Source organism: Cinclus cinclus, chromosome 10 (genome assembly GCF_963662255.1).
Source record: "Cinclus cinclus chromosome 10, bCinCin1.1, whole genome shotgun sequence".
Lineage (NCBI taxonomy): Eukaryota > Metazoa > Chordata > Aves > Passeriformes > Cinclidae > Cinclus > Cinclus cinclus.
The window spans coordinates 2,065,615-2,085,190 of NC_085055.1; the positions used below are offsets into that span (position 1 = coordinate 2,065,615).

General features: G+C 46.1%; 1 protein-coding gene across 1 annotated transcript in view; it reads right to left on the reverse strand.

Moving 5' to 3' along the window:
- The window catches only part of PPM1L (protein phosphatase, Mg2+/Mn2+ dependent 1L), a 67,319-nt gene extending 57,738 nt beyond the window's left edge, over positions 1-9,581 (reverse strand). The window contains exon 1 of the mRNA XM_062499344.1: positions 9,183-9,581. Within this exon, the coding sequence (XP_062355328.1) occupies positions 9,183-9,581 (399 nt within the window). The remainder of the gene's footprint in view (positions 1-9,182) is intronic.
- Positions 9,582-19,576: the final 9,995 nt, after the last annotated feature.

Below are 19,576 nucleotides of genomic sequence, written 5' to 3' on the forward strand. Positions count from 1 at the left end.
GAAGGAAAATCAGGATCATCCTGAGCAAGGGAATCACCTCAAATCCAAATCCAGCACTGAGGGAAAACCAGAATCATCCTGAGCATGGGAATCACCTCTAATCCAAATCCAGCACTGAGTGTGAACCTGACACAGGAATCATCTACACACAAATCCAAACTGAGGGAAAACCAGGATCATCCTGACACAGGAATCACCCCCCACACAATTCCAGCATCATCCTGAGCACGGGAATAATTTCTCACACAAATCCAGCCCCTCAGGCCCTGGATGGATTCCATGTTTTTGGCATCTCCCACCCAAGTGCACATCCTTGAGTGAACTCCACTTTGGGGAAATGGGATTGTCTCATTCCCAGGCTTGCTGCTTCTCTCCTCCTTGGGAGAGCTGGAGGCTGCTTTTTCCTACTTCTCCTTGTCCAATTCCCCTTTTCTTCCACACCAAAAAAGGGTCACACTTCAGCTGTGGTTCCCCTTTTCTCCCACAATAATAAACAGGCAAACTTCAGATGGGATTTTCCTTTCCTTCCACACCTATAAAGAGCCAAACATCAGATAATTAGGACTAAATATCCCATGAAAAACTAGTTTTGTTTGGTGGGATTATCCAGACTTGCCCAACTTCCCTTCTTCCCAGCAGAAATAAAAAACACAGGAACCACATCACATACATGCCAGTTAAAAAAACAACAACAACAACAACAAAACAACCAATATGAAAAGCACTTTCTACATAATGTCCCAGACATCTCGAAAAACACTTGAGTAATAAAAAATAAAGCTAGAAAAATCAGAAAAAAAACCATTCACACTGCAAAGCAGGAAAGCAGATGAAAGCTCGGGGGTATAAACATCAAGAACACTAAGGAGACAAGCATATTTCCTTCTCCCCTTCCTCCTACTCCCACACTTCATTCCTGAAGCACACAGCCTCAGACAGAGATTTTATTTCATGCCAACCACAGTCAGATATTTCAATACCTCAGTGTTTGTTTGGAGGGAGCACACATTCCAGGGAAAATGCAGTCCATGCACAGATTACCTGGAAATAAATCACATTCCCATTTAAGATGAAGTTTAAAGAAGTGGCACAGCACAGAGCTGTATTATGGGCCACGCACTTTCCCTCAAAAGAAATGTTTCACACCCTCCAGCAGTTTTCTATCGGGAAGAGAATGAAAAAGTAAAGAGATTTCTTACATTAAAAAGCATATTGATTGAAAGCAGTGCTGTATGACAGCTTCAGCTATTATAACAGAACCTAATAAAATCAAATGTTTACCCCTGAAGGGGACTTGGAGAAAAAAAAAAATAAAGGCTTTAGCAACACTTATGACAATGAGCAAATTTGCAAGGGATAACATTCTGGTGCTGAAAGTAAATGCAAATAAGGGCTCATTTCTGCGGGGGAGCTTTGAGGTTTGCCCACACGAGGAGCCGTGGCAAATTGTGATGTGGCTGAGCAGTGAAAACACATCCTTGGATTGTGTGGCTGGAGGTGTCAGCTGCTCCCACAGCTGGGGAGCAGACAAGGTCGCAGACGATGAGAGCAGGGGATGTTTCAGCATCACACTCAGTCTGGAGGAGCAGTGGGAATGTCCTGTGTGCTGCCACGCTGCTCCGGGGGCTTGGGGATGGGTCTGACCCAAACAGTGATGATCCTTCCACCCTCCTGCCCTTGTGCACTCTGCTCATCCCTCCTTTCCTTCCCTCTGTCCACTCTGCTCACCCCTCCTTTCCTGGGCTCATCCCTCCTTTCCTTCCCTCTGTCCACTCTGCTCATCCCTCCTTTCCTCTGCTCATCCCTTCCCTCCCCTCTGTCCACTCTGCTCATCCCTTCTTTCCTTCCCTCCCCTCTGTCCACTCTGCTCATCCCTCCTTCCTTCTGTCCATCCTTCCTCCATCCTTCCCTCTGTCCACTCTGCCCATCCCTCCTTCCTTCTGTCCATCCTTCCTCCATCCTTCCCTCTCTCCACTCTGCTCCTCACACAACTCCCAGATCCCGAGATCCCAGCCCAGTGGATCCAGCTGACCACCAGCTGCTTTTCTGGGATGGCTTTTCCACTGGAGTAGAAATAAAGGTGGATTTCTCCTCCATCCACATTATTTGATGGCAAACCACTCCAGACCTGAGAGCCTGCTCTGAACAACGACTTCCTGTTCTTCTTGGTTTTTAGCAGGACCAAAATATTTCCATTGATCCTTCCTGGATCAGGCTTGGTCTGGTTCAAGCTGTATTTGCCATATAAACACCAATTTCATGGCATAAACGAGCATTTATTTAATCTAAAACTTACCATTCTCACCAGTCTTACTTACCCTGAGTATTTGTCATTATTCTGGCGCCTGAAAACCTTTTTTCTCTCGTAAACTGCAATGAAATTTGCATTTTTTCAAAGCTATGCTGGTTTCAAATGAAACTTACTTTTGGCACGGGCTTTAAACTGCTTTAATAAAACCACCAGCTGAAGTGTTAAACATCAGCTAAAAAACAGGAGTAAAAGCACATAAAACACCCCAGAAGGGGAAAAAAAAAATACCTGCAACTTGTTACAACTCCTGATTTTACACACAAATTACAACAGCCTGGAGATCCAGCACGGACATTTTTGTCAGGATGAAAACTTCCTTTTGGGACTGCCTTATCTGTAGCCTTTGCTGTTTCACAAGCACCAGGGTGAAGTGGAACTCTACAGGCTCATAAAGAAAAAGGGTCATTAAATGCTGATGACCTTCTCCTACCTGGGAGAACTCCTGGGCTGGGATTGAGCCACAGGAACTGGTCTGGCCAGCTGGGCTGGGATCTGGTGACAGAGCCACCGCGGGTGAACCCGAGCAGCAAGAGGAGCAGCCAGAGGGAACCTGGAGCTCCAGACTCTTTTAAAGCACACAGTCCATCCCAGCAGGGCTGGAATGGGCACGGCTCCTTGGGACACGGCGTTCCCTGAGGGTCTGTGGGATGAGGGACAGAAGTGTGGCCACAGGAGCAGCAGGGATGAGGAGTGGGGGTGAGGAATCTGTGTGAGGCACAGGGCAGGGGGTGCAGTAGGGCCCAAAGGGTGCTGGCTTCACTCAAACGTCGAGAATTTACCAAATATTGCAGTGAAAAACTGGAGCAAGAGGCGTGTGGCTTTCTGTGCGTAATTAGAGCCCTTAAATTAGGTTTGGGAAGTCTCCTTGCAAGGGCAGAGATTCAAAGCAGAAGGAGCACACGAGCATTTTGTTCCTTTTCCCAGATCTGTCAGTGTTTCTATACCCAGCTCCCAGGGAAGAGCAAGACCTGAACCTCAAGACCAAAGAAAAATTGGTGCCAGGCAGCTCTGGATTGTCTTTCCTAGAATGGTTTGGGGTGCAAGGGACCTTAAAGCCCATCTCACCCCATGGGCAGAGACATCTCCCACTAGACCAGGATGCTCCAAACCCTGTCCAGCCTGGCTTGGGACACTTCCAGGGATGGATCCCAAAAGCTGGCTAATCTCACAGCACCACCCCGCTCATTTCTGAACGGGTCAGCGTGTCCAGAAGCCCCTGGGGCTGAGGAAAGGTGGAATTTCACTTCAGTGCAGGCAACACCTGTGTGCTGAGGAAGACACAAAACCCCAGATGAAAAGGGGCAGGGCTGAAAAATCCTAAGAAGAAGAAGAATCAAAAAATTTAGAAATGGCAGATCCAGCGCATGGGAATTCTTCCATGAGCATGGGACATCCCCCCAGTGCCAAAACTGCTGCAGGAAACTGCAGGCACCAGCAAAAACCAGACAGCAGCAAAACACAGCAGCCACGTGCCAAGAGATTGTTTCAAAAGTGAAACAGCCAGAAGCCAAATCGCAGTTTTAAGGCACAATTTACACCGTAAATATTTGGGTTTCTAGCAATAAAAGGGAGGGAGGAGAAATCCTACCCTGCTCCAAAAAGCTGCTGGAATCACAACATTGGAAGCAAGAGCAATCTGCTGGTTTAATTAACCCACATGACAGAAGACAGGAATTTATTATTTTCTTTCTCTCACACTATTAAACGCAAAAAATACCCACACTCCTGAGGTGTGGAACAGAAATTATTAAAATCCCACTGCTCCAAGATTGCTTCCTCCCCATCCAAAGCAATTCCCAACATGGACACGTCCCATGGAGGAGTCTTGAGTTTCTAAAGTTCACAGAGAAAACTTCAATGGCTTTCATGATCTGAAAGCATCTCATCACCAAAACTGATTTCATTATACCAGTGGCAATCTGTTGGCAGCCTGAGAGCCCAGACAGGGAAACACCGATTAAAACAAAGCTGGAAAAACACATTAAAAATTAATGGACTTCTTGATGTCTATCAAAATTGAAAAAGGGCTCAATTCTACACCCAATGGTACAGCCCTGAATGGCAGCAATTAAAGTTCCTCCTTCCAATTACAGCTTTTTACAGCATTTTAATCAATTTTTGTACAGCAAATGAGCGTAGAGTTGAACCCGAAATCAAATCAGCACGGTGGTGCAGGGTGAAAATCATAATCCTGGAGCATGACATGCAAGAACAAAACTTAGATAAACTCAACCAAATGACAGGAATGTTCCCACAGATCATTTCTGACTTGCTTTTTAGGCCACTGGAGGGGAATTCACAAGCAGATTTGGGACTTGCCTCTCAACATGACCTCACCTATGTAAATATTTACTGAAACATTTGGGAGCATTGCAGGGGATTCTACATTAGAAACCAAAGGAAATTACTATAAAAGGAAAAGCGTGCCAGCAGTTTCTGTTTAAAAAGTGCAGACCCTCAAAGACTTCACCTTACAACTGGGCTGTAACATCCAGAGAAACTCCAAAGCTGCTGTTTGATTTATTCCTGCCTTTTATAAAATCCCAAGCCGTTAATCCTGAACGGCCTTGACTTGAAAGCCTGATAGATAAATTTTCATTGCTGAGATTGCTTAAGCAGTTCAGTATCAGAGGGATGGGGCTGGAATTAGAATTAGCAGATTTAAAGACAAAAACAAAACAAAACAAAAAACCCTAAAATTGTGAAGTTGCCAGCTTTCTCTTCTCTCAGCCCAGCACCAACACGTTCTGCTGCTGGGATCAGAGCTGGATTTCAATGCACAGCAGGTTTATTTAAACACGGCTGCCACAGTGCCCTCTCCTCCTCACCTCAGCATTCCTGTTTCCAGAGCCTCACACCAGCCTCCTCAGGACTCTCCACCATTATCTTCTGACCTTTCCTTCTGTTTTTTTTTTTTTTTTTTTTTTTTTTTTTTTTTGGTGCCTTTCTAAGTTAATCAGTAACCAGAGACTTCTGCCAGCACTTGGTGCTGCTGATTCCAAGGTCCTGAGCCCCAGGGAGCATCAGCTGTTCCCCTTCCCAGTTCCCCAGCCTTTCCCTACACTGGGAATAAAAAAAAAATAAAAAATAAAAATGTGCATTTTTACATCCTAAAACACTGGCTCAGTAGCTCCAGAACCCAATTATTCCATGCAAAAAAAAAAAACAAACAAAAAAAAAGCTCTTACCCACAACTACACATCATGAGGGATAAGTCTTGCCATGTCCCCGTTCAGGAGGTGGAAGGAAATAAAAAAATGACATTTTTTATGAGACAGTTACTGAGCTTTAATTTCCCACATCCGTTTACAAGCCCAGGCTTGTTTGCAGGTACTTTGAAGGTACTATCTATTACCATAATTATTTTTAAAACCTTCACTCCACAGGGTTAGGAAAATACCAGTGATTTACAGCAGAGCCATAACTATAAAACTGCAGATGGGAGCTGAGCTACTTTGCCCTTGTGTGATGCTGAGATCTCATTAAATTGTGTGCTTAAACCTTAAATATTTGAGAGTCAATGGTAGTTAAAACAGAGAAACCATTCTCATTAAGCAGCCAGCCTCTCCTCTCCTCAGCTTCCCTGCTCACCATTTGTTATTTGGTCATTTGTGGAGTTTGACACTGCTCCATCTTCCAGCCTGGACAGCCCCAGAATTCCTAAATAAAGGAAAAAGGGCAAGGAAAAAAAAAAAAAAAGCACTCAAGAAGTTTTTGAACCTTAAAAAGAAGCTGATGAGAGAACAGAATGTTTTGGGTTTTTTTTAATAAGTTCAGTCACTTTGAAGGGTAATCCTTTGGCCAAAGTCATTTAGGGAGACAAAAGGCATCAACTTTTCTTTATTCATTCCAAATCTACTTCTTTGACCTCCACTTGCTCTGCATTATTATTGCTGTCATCATAATTATCATTATTATATCTCCAAGAAACTAACTCTTAATAAAAGATTACACTACACATCCCACATCCAATTTTCCCTCTGAAATATTCTTGCCTCTCAGAAGTTAGTGCAGCAAACCAGAGCATTAATCATTATTTTTGCTTACTCCTCTCTCTTCAAGCCACCCACAAAACCCAAAGCAATGGCTGCCAACCTACCCAGCCTAAAACTGGAAGCTGGGAGAGGAAATGACATAAGAGCAAAGTAGAATTTATGCAAAACGTTGGTGATTTGAAAGCAGAACTCAGAAATCTTCATAAATTAGCAGCGCGCAGTAATTGAAGCTGCCGGAATCACGCTCCTCCATCCTTCCACTTCAATGGGATAGAGCAGGAAGTAATTAATGGAGACAGGCTCCCTTGTATGGAGCTGCAAATAATTCATCTGGCACCTCATTTCTGGTATTGGCTGTTTGGAAAAACAAAATTTTCCCCATACAGAACAGTTTGTTTCACACGTAACCCAAGGGATCAGCTGTTCCTTATTCTTTAAATACACATAAAGAAATTTAATGGGAGCCCGTATGGGAAGTTTAACCTTCACAGAGGCTTTGCTACGTGCCCACATAAGGTGTTTCACAGAGTATTTTATCTTTAAAAAAAAATTTAAAGAAATTAAGACACAGAAAACCCCCATTCACATAGAGATTTAAAATGTAGTGTTACATACTAGGCATTAAAGAAGGGTGAAAATTTTTATTTCTTCTCCCTCGTTTTCTACTCAAAATTACAAAACCTGCTTAGAATAAAACTTGTTCTTCATTATTTCTTTTTTTTTTCCTTTCTTTTATTTTGCTGTATGCACAGCACACAGCTCACGCTCTTCTGAACAGTTTCACCAAAAATTTAAAACTCAAAAGTAATTCTGTCCTCAACTTATTTTTGTAGGAGTAAAGGCCATGAAGAACACTTAGCATTCCATTACGAATAACAGATGCCAGACGGGTACATTTATAAAACACTAAATTTAGAAAGATTTGTGGACAGTTCTGCTGAACCTTTCAGAATTAAAAACCTCCCTGTACTTTGCCACCGAGTCCATCAGAGCGAGTTCTGAGGAAGCAGAGCACAAGAGGCCAAGGAGTTTTCCAGGGATCCAACATTATTAGTGCATCCCACGGATGGAATTTCAAGATGCACAACAAAGCGGGGGGCACATCAGCTCAATGCCAGCATCCCCTGTGGTAGCCGGGGGTTCGGTTATTTAATACCCTCAGCTCGCCATCTCGTGCAGGGCAAGGCTACAAAATTAATGAAAGCGATGAGATCCCCCCTTTCACCCTGCACGCCTGTTTAAAAAACACCACTCGGATACTTCCCCGATTGTCCGGGCTGCTCGGTTCCCACAGGGAAAAAACTCAGCCGACACAAAGGCCGGCACAAAAGAGCCAGATGTCCCCAACAAACCCCTATTCCTCCAGGAAAAGCTGGGCACCGCTTTGGGACACACCAACACCTCCACTCGTGTTCCTCCAACGCCCAGCGACGACCACGCGGCCTGAGAATTCCAGGAGGAGTTGGCACAGCTGTGCCCCAAGGGAAAGCAGATTTAATAAAAAAAAGCAAAACACCAAACAAAACAAATCAGGGCTCAGGCACCACCAGCATTTTTTAAACGAAGCCGATAATTCTCAATATCCGAAGTTTGCGTTGATTTAAAGGGGGCAAAGCACCTGGCACTGAGAGGAGAGCCCGAGTCCCTTCCCGAGCCTGGCAGAGGTTCCCTGATGCTGAGCCCCAGGCCTGGATTTTCCAGGCAGCTCTTCCAGGTTCAGCAGGGACCTGGAAGGGACCCAGCAGGGACCCAGCAGCTGCCACCCCCTGTGCCCCGGGAATGGCCGGGCACTGCCGGAGCTTTTCTAGGAAGGATCTGGACTCTCGGATCTGGGGTGGGGGCGGCCGGAGGGAGCGACACCCGGGCGCTCGTCCTCTCGCACGAACAATTCCCAACATTTCTCCCCATCGTCCCACCGGGTTCTCCCACACCCAACCAAATCCGCGCTGGAGCAGATCTGGCCCCACAAGGACGAACTCCTCGTCCTCTCCCCCCCGGTTATGAAACGCGTGCCTTGTGCCACACCGAAAGCTGCGTGGCAGCACCACATCCTAAAGGCAGAGGAAGCTGCAGCTCCCGCATTTGTCATCCGCAATCCACGGAATATCCCAGCGAGCTGCCACCGCCACCCAGCACAGCCTGGACGAGATCGCCGTGCCCGGAAAAGCGGCGAGGCTGAAAACCCCACCGAGTGTCACAGTGCTGGATTGGCACCAGGAAAGGGACGGCGCGGCTTTAAGGACAGAGCCCCGCACGATTCCCAAACACCGTGCTGGTGCTGACGGCCCGCTGGAATCGCTGAAAGCACGCTTTACACACGACAGCACGCTTTACACACGACAGCACGCTTTACACACGACAGCACGCTTTACACACTTCGGGACCCTGCAGCACCGCTCCCCTTTAACCTGTGCCCGGCTGGAAGGGGCGGCAGGAGAAGCCAGCCCGGTGCCAAAATCCCAACCCAGCACACCGGGCTGTAACAAAAGATGACTCCGGGGAGTTTGTGCTCACCATCGTTATTCCACGCACGTCAGAGCCACCTCCAGCAGCTCTGCCTTCAATTAAACCTTTACTACGGCAAAGGGCAAAGGGGGCACAGCCGCACTGATGCCGTGCTGAGAAGGAAGGGGCAGCGAGGGATAAGGGGAAGGGAGGATCGATCGCACAGCCCTTCTTTAGGGACATCCACCCCCTCCAGAACCAAGGGAATCCCCCTCCCCACGAGGTATAAGAGAACCACACAAACCTGGGTGAGAACGCATCCACGCCTTGCCCTGGACCATCCCTCCCGCACCCCCCTTTTCTTTCTTTTTTTTTTTTTTTTTATGGCCATACTGTATTATTTTATGTTTTCATTCCAGCTGAGCACTTGCCTCTCCTCCGTGCCCATCAAATATCCCGAAGATGGAGGGGTGAGTCTTGTTCACCAGGTCGGTGATGACTTCGAACCTGTCCTCCATGTGGTCCCTCCGGCCTTGGATGGAGTAGACAGCCACGTTGTGGCTCTTGAACTCCCAGGTCTTGGAGAACTCCGCGTCCAGCACGTCCAAACCCCCGAGCCTGTCATTCTGCATGATCTCGGCCACCTTGCCCTTCACCATCTTCACCGCATCCCTGCTGGACTTAACAATGGTTTTCACCTCATCCGTGTGGAAGAAATAACTCCACAGGGCCAGGCTGATGCACAGCAAGAACAGGGTCTCCGGTCTGAGCAAGAAGTAACGCATGATCCGACCCAGCAGAGACAGCAAAGTCATTGTATCCTCTATCATTTATTATCGCGACCGTGTCTCCCCACACCATGCAGCGGGGCGGCTCCGAGCCCGGGGCCGCTCGTCTCAGTGCATGCTCGGCCGGCCGGGCAGCTCCGAGCTCCGAGCCCCGCGCTCCGCTCCGCTCCGCTCCGCTCCCCGCTGCTCCTCCCGGGCGGCCGCTCCGCTCCGCCGCGCCCCGGCCCTGCCCTGGGCCCGCCGATTGATGCGCCGAGCCCTCCGCCGCCGGATCCCCGCTGAACGCCGCGGTTCTTCCCGGGAAGCGGCAGCCAGGGCCACCCGCGGTACCGCTGTCCCCTGTCCTCCGTCCCCGGCCCGCCCTCCTTCCACCCGGGCGGAGCGTCCCGGCCGCCGCCCCCGCGCCGCAGTGCGACTACAACTCCCGGCGGCCCCCGCGAGCCCGCGCCGGCGCGGGCGGAGTGCGCGGAATGCTGGGAGTTGTAGTCCGGGAAAGGGGAAAATTATTTAATCCCCGTGTGTCCCGGCTCTGGAAGTGTCCAAAGCCCGGTTGGACGCCGCTTGGAGCGAGCTGGGATAGTGGAAAGTGTCCCTGCTCGTAGGATGAGGTGTCCCCTAAAGCCCCTTTCCACCACAAACCGTCCTGGCGTTCTTCTAAAGGATGAGCTGGAGTCTCACGTGTTCCCGAATTCCCTTCGGGAGCTCGCAGCCCGAACGCAAACAAAGCACGATTTGGTCAATTGCTGAACCGAGAGCAGAGTTTGCCGAGGTTCATCGATCCCAAAGCATCCATCACTTTTGTGGCCCGTTTGTAAATTGCCGTTTTCCTGCGGCTGACGAGCGCTGGAAACCACGAGCCGTGAGCTGGTGAGCAGGAGTTTGTTGCAATACGAACAATCTAAAGTCGTGCCTGAGCTGTTTGCTGCCAGCTCTGGGGTGGGAAACTCGCAGGACCCACCAGCCGACCTCAGAAGTGACACAAAAATCAAACACGACATCAATTAACCAGCCACAAAACCCGACTGAACTTCTGAGTGAGAAACTCTCAACTTCAGTTTGCATCCCCAGGTTTCCAGCAGCTCCCGCTCCCTTTTTTTTTTTTTTTTTTTTTTTTTTGGTAGGGTACAAGTCAACATCAATTCTCTGTTTTGCCACTTTTTTCAAAAATCACCTGAAATAAATTACAGAACCCTGAGCCTGCTCAACCCGAAGTTAACAATTTCGGCCTTTCTGTGTCCCGTTCTTACACCCAGCTTTGAGAAATAGCAACATTAATGACAAATATTAAAAATAACGATGACTCTCCTTCCAATTTAAGAGGTGCATGACGCTCTGTTAGCTGTTTTATCCAAAATTTTACATTTCAGGCCTAGAAAAACTCTCACCTTGCTTTTCCCCTCTGTCTCGATGGGCTGCCTTTGAGCACATGGATTTTTTTTTTTTTTTTAAACCCCAAAAGTCCAAAATCTGCACCTGTGACTTGGGGGAAATGAGGAGACAGCACAGGTGGTGCAGTACCTGCAGCTAATGAGGCGGATTAATTAAATTAATTAAATGTACTTAATGAATATTCCACAGGTGAGGCTGAACGTCCTGAACACAGGTAAATCACAAGCACCAGGGAAATAATATTTTTAATACTACACAAGTGTGGAGCTGATAAAAAAAATAAATCTGTGTTTCTAATGATTTTAATATTATTATTATTTGTAACACTGTATTGCGGCTTTTAAATTTCTCCTAGTTTTGTATTAGGGAAAGGTAAAATAAATAAAGATAAAATAAAGGAGGAGCTGCTCTCTCCCACCAAGCAATTCATTATTAATTTGTCACTTTAGTGAAATATCAGTGTGTCACTGTCTGTTAGCTACAAACTGCATAGCTAATAATTCTGATAATATTATAATGTCACTGTCTCTATTGTGGCTTTTTAAATCCTATTCACTTTAGAATCTTCCTTTCATTTCTTATCTTTCATTTTCTATTTCATTTCTTTCAGTGTGTATTTCCTTCATTTCATTTTATATTTCATTTTTTTTCATTTCGTATTTCATTTTTTCATTTTAGATTTCATTTTTTTCATTTTATATTTCATTTCTTCTCTTTCATTTTACATTTCATTTATTTCATTTTATATTTCCTTTATTTCACTTTATATTTCACTTCTTCTCTTTAATTTTATATTTCCTTCATTTAATTTTATATTTCATTTTTTTTATTTTGTTTTTCATTTTGTATTTCATTTTTTCATTTTAGATTTCATTTTTTCATTTTAGATTTCATTTTTTTCATTTTAGATTTAATTTCTTCTCTTTCATTTTATATTTAATTTCTCCTCTTTCATTTTATATTTCCTTTATTTCATTTTATATTTTCTTTATTTCATTTTATATTTCACTTCTTCTCTTTCATTTTATATTTCCTTTATTTCATTTTATATTTCCTTTATTTCACTTTATATTTCACTTCTTCTCTTTCATTTTAGATATCCTTTATTTCATTTTATTTTTCATTTTTTTTCATTTTGCATTTCATTTTTTTCATTTTGCATTTCATTTTTTCATTTTATATTCCATTTTTTTTCTCCTTCTTTTTATATTCTTTCTTAAAGAAAGGGAAAATAAATGTGGAATAAGAAGGATGCTGCTGTCTCCCACCACCCGATTCATGATGAATCTCTCATTTTACTGCAATAAAAACGTGAAACTTCGACTCCTGTGTTCCAGCCCCTCCTTCAGCTGCCCCGGCACCCCCCAGTTCTCCCCAAAATCCCCAGGAGCACAGGGATGAGTTTTCCATGAAATTCCCCATGTCCATGAAATTCCACATTTCCATGAAATCCCTTTTATCCTGCAGGACAAAAATTTGTGTTCCGGGAGCACCTGGGCTGTGAAAGGGCTGGAATTTCCCTTCGGGAGGGGTTGGAATATCAGGGAAGGAAGGGAACGCTCCTTGGAGAGGAGCTGCGCACGGTTTAGTGCGAATTAACAATTCTGCACCAGTTAATTGCCAAATTCAGGGATTATGGAGCCAGTTCCCCCCCCTTCCAAAAAAAAAAAAAAAAAATTCCAATTCCAGGCCTGGTTCTGCACTCCAGGGGAGAACTTCAGCATCCACAAATTCTTTTAAACGCTGGGAAAAAAAAAAAACCCAAAACAACAAAAACCAAAAACAACAACAACAGAAAAACCACAAAAACAACAACAAAAAAACCAACCAACAAACAAACAAACAAACAAAAAAAAAACCCCAAAACAATAAAAACGTCACCAATATTCGGGGGATCAGCTGATATTTCATTCTGGTTTCACCTGGGGAGTGACCTCAGGCTTTTGGTCACTTGCGAAAGGAATGAAAAGTGATTTCTGAGCCAGTTTTGTGAGTAAACCGGGGAATTATCCGCTTGGAAAAACTGGGGGAAAAAAAAAACATTCCTTGCTCAACAGCTCCTCCTCCTGCTCGCCCATAGCACGAAACCATCGCGGTTTGGTTTTTATATTTTCATTTATTTTTCTATTTTGGCTCCAGAAACTCATAATCTGATACTGCGAAGGTGAATTCGCTGTCTACTCAGCGCTCTGATGCACAGGAATTGTGGGCTGTAAACAGAATAAACTTGGGAATTAATTCGGCTCCAAGAGAAAAAAAAAAAAAAAAAAAAAAAAAAAAAAAAAAAAAAAAAAAAGGCAAGCATTCAGTTTTTCCAGACAATGTTTGTGGTACCCAGAATTAAAATAGAAAGTGAGATATTGGAGAAACTCTCGCTATTTGCTAGTCTGAATAATAGCAACGTTTTTATCGTTGCCATTTCTTGCTTGCATTAAATAAAATTCAATAGTTTTGATTGGAAGAAGCCTCATTTTTGTGAATGTACTCGCAAGGGTAACTTAAATAAAAATAATAGCAGTGCGAGACTTTAATTTCCTGTAGTTGCAAACTGAATTTGCCATTATTTCACCCTGGGGATGAACACTGAGGACACAACAACTTTACTGGACGAAAACATTACAAGAAACATTTAATTTGAGGGCAATTTCCTCGTTAAAACTCTCCCAAAATCTGTAGGATATCTCTTCTACAATATTCTGTGGGTTGCTAAAATTTGGGGGATGTTTCTGATGCTGATTGCTGAATTCTGCTGCCCAGTTCAAAGGTTTTCCCTCAGGATTTTCAGGTTCAAATACTTTAATTGGCATCAATCAGACGTGCACAGCAACGTGACTCGTTGAAGATTAGTGCTGGAAAATATTAAAGCAAAATATTCCTCAAAACCTGTGGATTCACCTCCCTTTCCTTCTGCTGAGATATAAAATCAGAAAAATCAGCACCAACAATAACAACCGTAAAAGTGGAGTTTTCCATGTCAGGACAGCAGTGGAGTGAAAGAACGTTGTGCTTTTTCTTTGCAGATATTTTCAAAAATTGACTTTAGGATATTCAGGGTGGCACAGGCCCAGCTCCCCAGAGGAATAACTCGGTGGCAATAACAATAAATAACAATAAATAAATAAAGCTGAGCTGTCCTGACGGTGTTTTCATCTCTGGTGATATAAAGGACATTTCCTGAGATCGCTGCCAGGATTTTATCTCGCAGCAAGTGCCAAGAATTGCAGGGAAATTCTTCCTGCCCCTGCTAAACCCCTGAGAAATCTCATCCCAGCAGTCCTGGTTCCCCTGAAGAGGAACATCTGCAGATGTGAAATGCAAACAGCAATTTTCCACACAAATTGCTCCTTTCTCTTTCCCAGGATTCTCAGTCCCGGGATATCTTCGTGTGTAAAATCTGATTTTCTTTTATTTTCCTGGTGCCGTGGAGTGACCTCGGTGTCGGTGGGAAGGAGAGGCACAGGGAGATTTCTGAATGATGTTTTTAACATCTCTTATTTGAACACAGAATTCTGCTGTGGAAACACAGCAGTGAAATTATGATGTAGAAATTGTGAACGGTTTATATAAATAAATAAATACATAAATATGAAGGCATCCTGGTTAAATACCTGCAGGTGCCTGGGGTGGAAATCCCACACCTGCCTTACTCAGGGAATAAAATTCCTGGTTGTAAATGCAGAATTTGGTGTAAATTATCCCTGAAATGAACGTTATTTTAAGACAACAAAAAATCCGTCTCATTTCCCAAGTAAGCTATGGGATGTTGTTTATTTACCTTCACATCTTCTTACTCACTTTTAATATCAGAGCCAAACTACCTGGTGATACGCCGAGGAAAGATGCCAATATTAATTTCATGGAAAAGTTTAACCAGGGATGCGTTTCAGAGGAAAATTCTGGGCTTTATCAGCACACGGAGCCTTGAATTACCACAATTCTGGAATTGCCACAAAAATTTGGCCGCTGAAGTCACTGGGAGTCTTTGCTTGGTGGCAGCACGAGCCCCAAAATATTGATTTGGAGTCCACCTCTCCAGGGCATGACACGTTTTGGGAGACAGAGAGGATTCCAAACTGATTTTCCCTGTCACTTTTCCAGAAGTGAACTCACTGGGAATTGGGAAATGACTGAGGAACCACCAGAACCAGAATTCTTCAGATAAAGCTGAAAATGCTCCTGACAGCCAGAGCTGCTCCCTGAAGTGATCTTTGATTTAAGCAGCAGCATCACTGCAGGGTGCAGACATTTGGGGATGTTTGTAAAGTGAATTAATGCCTCACAAACTCTCCGCTTTTCCAGAGAGCTCCAGGACACGCAAGGAAAATAGAAACGGGAGCTCAGCAATCCGGGATGGCTTTGCAAACTGTTCTCGTGAAACCTTCCTCAGATCTGGGCACAAACTGATAAAAAGCAGCAGCGAAGCAATCTCAATTTTCTTCTTCGTTAATTTTTACTCTGTTTAGCAGCTGTTTCGTGCCTGTGGCGCAGACTGTTTAATTTGCATTAAGCCAGAGGCTGCAAAATTGATTTATACATTTGAATGCCTCACATCTTTCACTCTGAGGCGCTTTCGGGTGCAGAACATGACAGGCTTAAATTCAGGATTAAACACTTGGGCCAGGCTTGTCCCAAAGCTGAGGTGAGAGGGGAGCTGAGGTTCCAGGTGCCTTTTTTGGTGACTGCTCTGAGACTAAAATTAGCTGTGCCCTCAGCTGACTGCAGGGTGTAAAATCCAGACTGCACTCGGTGCCTTGGCTGTTCCAGAGGTTCATTCCAGCCCTGACCAAATCCTTGATACAACCCAAAAAGTGAAGCAGGACCGAGATAAATCAGCTGTGGGCTAATTTAGATTTCCTTGGGCAAGGCAGATGAATGGGTTTGGCGAGTCCCTGAGTGGCACAGGGCTGGCAGCCCGTGCTCCCTTTGTGTCTGGGAATATGGGATGGATTCTCCCATTTTCCATTCTCACATTCTCCACGGCTCCATTTCCCCAGGACACGCTGCCATTACTCAGTTCCAAAGGCTCCCTTCTTTACCACCAGGTTTTGGTGATGGAGATAAAGAAATATTCGAATAAGGGCAGTTGAAGGGATTTTTCCTGTGAAGGATTTAAGAATCGCCCCATTTTTTTTTTTTTAACGGGCAGTTGTTTGTTTTTTTTAATGGGGCAATTTTTTTTTTGTATTGAAATTTGCTCCAATAGGGGCTGTCAGTAATAAATAATTAAATAAATATAATAAATAAATAAAGATGAAGCATTCCCACGTCTAGGACTGGAATGGGAGATATTTTTTTGCAAGTGATGGGAGAAGGAAGAGATTTTAATGAGCTGGTGCAGAAAACTGAAGGGGCCCAGTGGATAATCTCCCTCACACAGCCATAACCTTCTTAAAAAAGTACAAAGAATACAAAAACACAGAAAGAAACACACACAAAAAAATAAGAATCCAGAGTTTGGGACACGGAGAGAAGATTTTAAAAAGCCCATCCCGTGTCAGGGGGGAGGGATGAGCAGCTCCGAGCTGTTTGTGCTCCACTGAACCCTACCCAAGGTTTGGGTTCGTTGGCAGGGAGAGGGACAATTCCCATTTTTCAGCTCCCACCCCGTGTTTGAAGTGCTGTCTGTGCCTCTCGAGTGACAAACACATTTCTCTTTGTTTGCTCTCCGCCTTCTCCTGGGCAATATGCTGGGTGTGATGGGAATGGCGTGGTTTGGCCCAAAATAGCTGGAGCTGGAGCCTTCAGCTGTCACAAGTGTCCCTCCTCCTCCTCCTCCTCCTCCTCCTCCTCCTCCCCACTCGGTGAGATCTCCCAGCCCAGCACCATCTGCTGCCTCGGGATGCAGATTTGCTGCATTGGAGCTGGGTGTTAACGGGGGGGAAATCGTCTGGCTGCGATTTAATTTTATGACTTCGTTTTAATTTCCCATTCCCACATCGCTCCTCGGCCTCCCGAGGCACCAGAAGCTGCCACCAGATGTGGGAAGGAACTTCAAACATCTGTGGGCTTCCCTGCTGCTGCTTCCAGCTCCTTTCTGCACGTGCCTGTGGGAAAAGCTGGTGGGAGCAAGAGATCCTAAATCCACTTTTCCTCCCTGCCAGCCTCAATGCTTCCAGCATTCCCAGCTCCCAAAATGTGCCACATTCCCAGTTTGGGTTTGGGAAGGGTGGGGGGGATGACTGGCATCTGCCTTCAGCTGGCAGAAAAGGGGAAAAAAAACAAAAAGAAAACCCAAAAAACCCTAAACCAAACCAAATGAAAGGCGGAGCAGGCACGTGGAAGGGCTGGGATGTAATTCCACGGATCCCTCTGCTGTTTATCTGATGGATGAAGGGATTTATTTATAGCTGGTGACTTCTCCAAAAACATCGTTCTGGGCTGACCTCCGCGCTCTAATTGGAAGTCAGGAGAGCAGCTCTGCCAAGTGAAAGGAGCAACTGTGAAATACAGGGGAAAGCTTCGTGTCAAAAGCTGTGTCTCGTGATTTTTTTGCCTTGTTATCAAGTCTGGTCACTGTGGGGAGCTGGGATTCTCCAGAATAACCAGGAAACCTGGGATGTGGAGAGAGAAAAGCACCACAAGCTCACTTAGGAAGGGAGGAGAGGAGCCTGATCAGCTGCTGACACTTCCAACTCCTCATCCCGGGGCTCTGGCTCCCAGCAGCCCATTCCCAATCCATTAGTAATGCCCCACAAATAAGGAGCAGGGATTTGCACTTTTCCTGCCTGGCATCGTTACCCACTGCTTCCTGAAAAAGGCAGGCAAAGCAGGAGCCAGGCTCTGGGTCCTCTCTGGAGCCTGCTGAGTGTCAAACCCAGTCCCAGGTCTAGGCTCAGCTCAGAGCAACGGGGCTTTGCAGCAGAGGGGATCCTGCCCTGGCTTGGATCCCACCCCTGCTGTCCCAAACACCTCCCAGGAGCTGGGATGAGCAGGTTTGGCACTGGGAAGAGGCTGAGGTGTCCCGGGATGTGTTGATGTCCCTCTCTGTCTGGGGTTGGGGTTCTGCTGTGCCACAGCAGCGCTCTGGGACCCGGAGACCTCAGGAATCCCATCGTGTCCCACGCCATTCCCTGTCCCAAAGCTGGGGACACTCGAGGTGCTCAGGGCTCTCGCGTGCTGCTCCCACAGGAGTCAGGAGGGAAAGCTCTGCAGGAAAAGGGCAGTGCTGCTGTTTGCTGGAGGGATGATCCAGGATTTCCCTGAGTCCCGAGGAAGGGAAGGCTCTGCTCCCATCCCATTCTCTGGATTCCCTTTTCCCTCGGGTTCCTCCCATCCCTGGCTGCTGCTGCAGTGGCTCAGGGAGTCCAGACCTGGCCTGCTCCAGAAAGGAAACACCAACCCCTGGCCCCTGTGGCGCCAGAAGTGACAGCATGAAGCAGCACAGCCTTTCCTCCACAGGCTCTCCTAAAATCCCGGAATGGTTTGGGTCAAAGGGACCCCAAAACCCACCCAGTGCCATGGGCAGGGACACCTTCCACCGCCCCAGGCTGCTCCTTGGACACTTCCAGGGGTCCAGGGGCAGCCACATCTTCTTTGGGGATCCCATCCCAAAGCCTCCCCACCCTCCCAGGGAAGGATTTTTCTACTTTAACATCTGAGCATGAGAAACGTGCCTGAGCACGGGCAGCTCCACTGAGCAGAAACACCTTAATGAGAGAATTAATCCTGGGCTTTGGGAGCAAAACCAGAGAGCTCCTCCCTGCTCCTCGCTGTAATGGGAAAAGCAAAGGAGTCAAGGAATAATTTCCCAGCTTGGCCGAGCACTGAGGAGCAGCGCTCTGTGCGTAACAAATACGAGCTGCTGCAGGCTTGGAAGGGAGCACGAGGTGGCCGAGGCACTTCTGTGAGAGGAGCTAGGCCAGCAGCCAGAATTTGGGTTCTGCTGGTTCTGGTCCCAAGCAGGAGCAACAGGAATTAATTCCTGACCCCATGTGTGTGAGGACAGGAGAGAAAAACACAGAGCGATGTGCAGGGTCTGGGGCTGCCTGCAGATTCACCCATCTTTCTTCGATTGTTTTTCTTTGTCTGGTCTCTCTAGAGCTGAAAATTCGTAGAAATCTTGGCTCTCAGAGGTTTTTGGGAGGGGAGGGGAGGGGAGGGGAGGGAGATGGATTTGATACCTGAGAAGGAAGACCCCTCTCTTTCAGTGCCTTTTCAAGTGCTGCCTTCATCACACATGGAACAGCAGAACCACAGGGGAAAACCCAAACGCGCAAATATTCCGTTCCTGCAATAGTTATTATCTGTGACAATTGAGGGTGTTTTTCTCGCCGAGTTTCTCCCCCCAAGAGCATCTGCAGTGCTGGGGTGGAGGGAGAGGATGAAATGCGAGAGCTGGAGCTGCAGCAGTGGCAGTGAACGTTGCCTTGTGTGACCTGCAGCCCTGGGTCACCACAAAAACCATCACTGCCAGCCAGCTCGGAGCCAAAAGCTGGGAAGATGTGAGGAGCTTCAAGTGTCCTTGTCCAGGGAATTGATGGCAGCTGAATTTTCAGAATTAGTGAAAAACCAGAACATCTCTGTGAGGTTTGGTACACAGGAGTGTGAAAAACGAGCTTCACTTTACTGGTACTTTTTAAAAGGTTTAATAAAAGACAATAAGAGACAAACAATAAAGCAAAAGGTTTTTATGGCTTGGCATTCAGCCA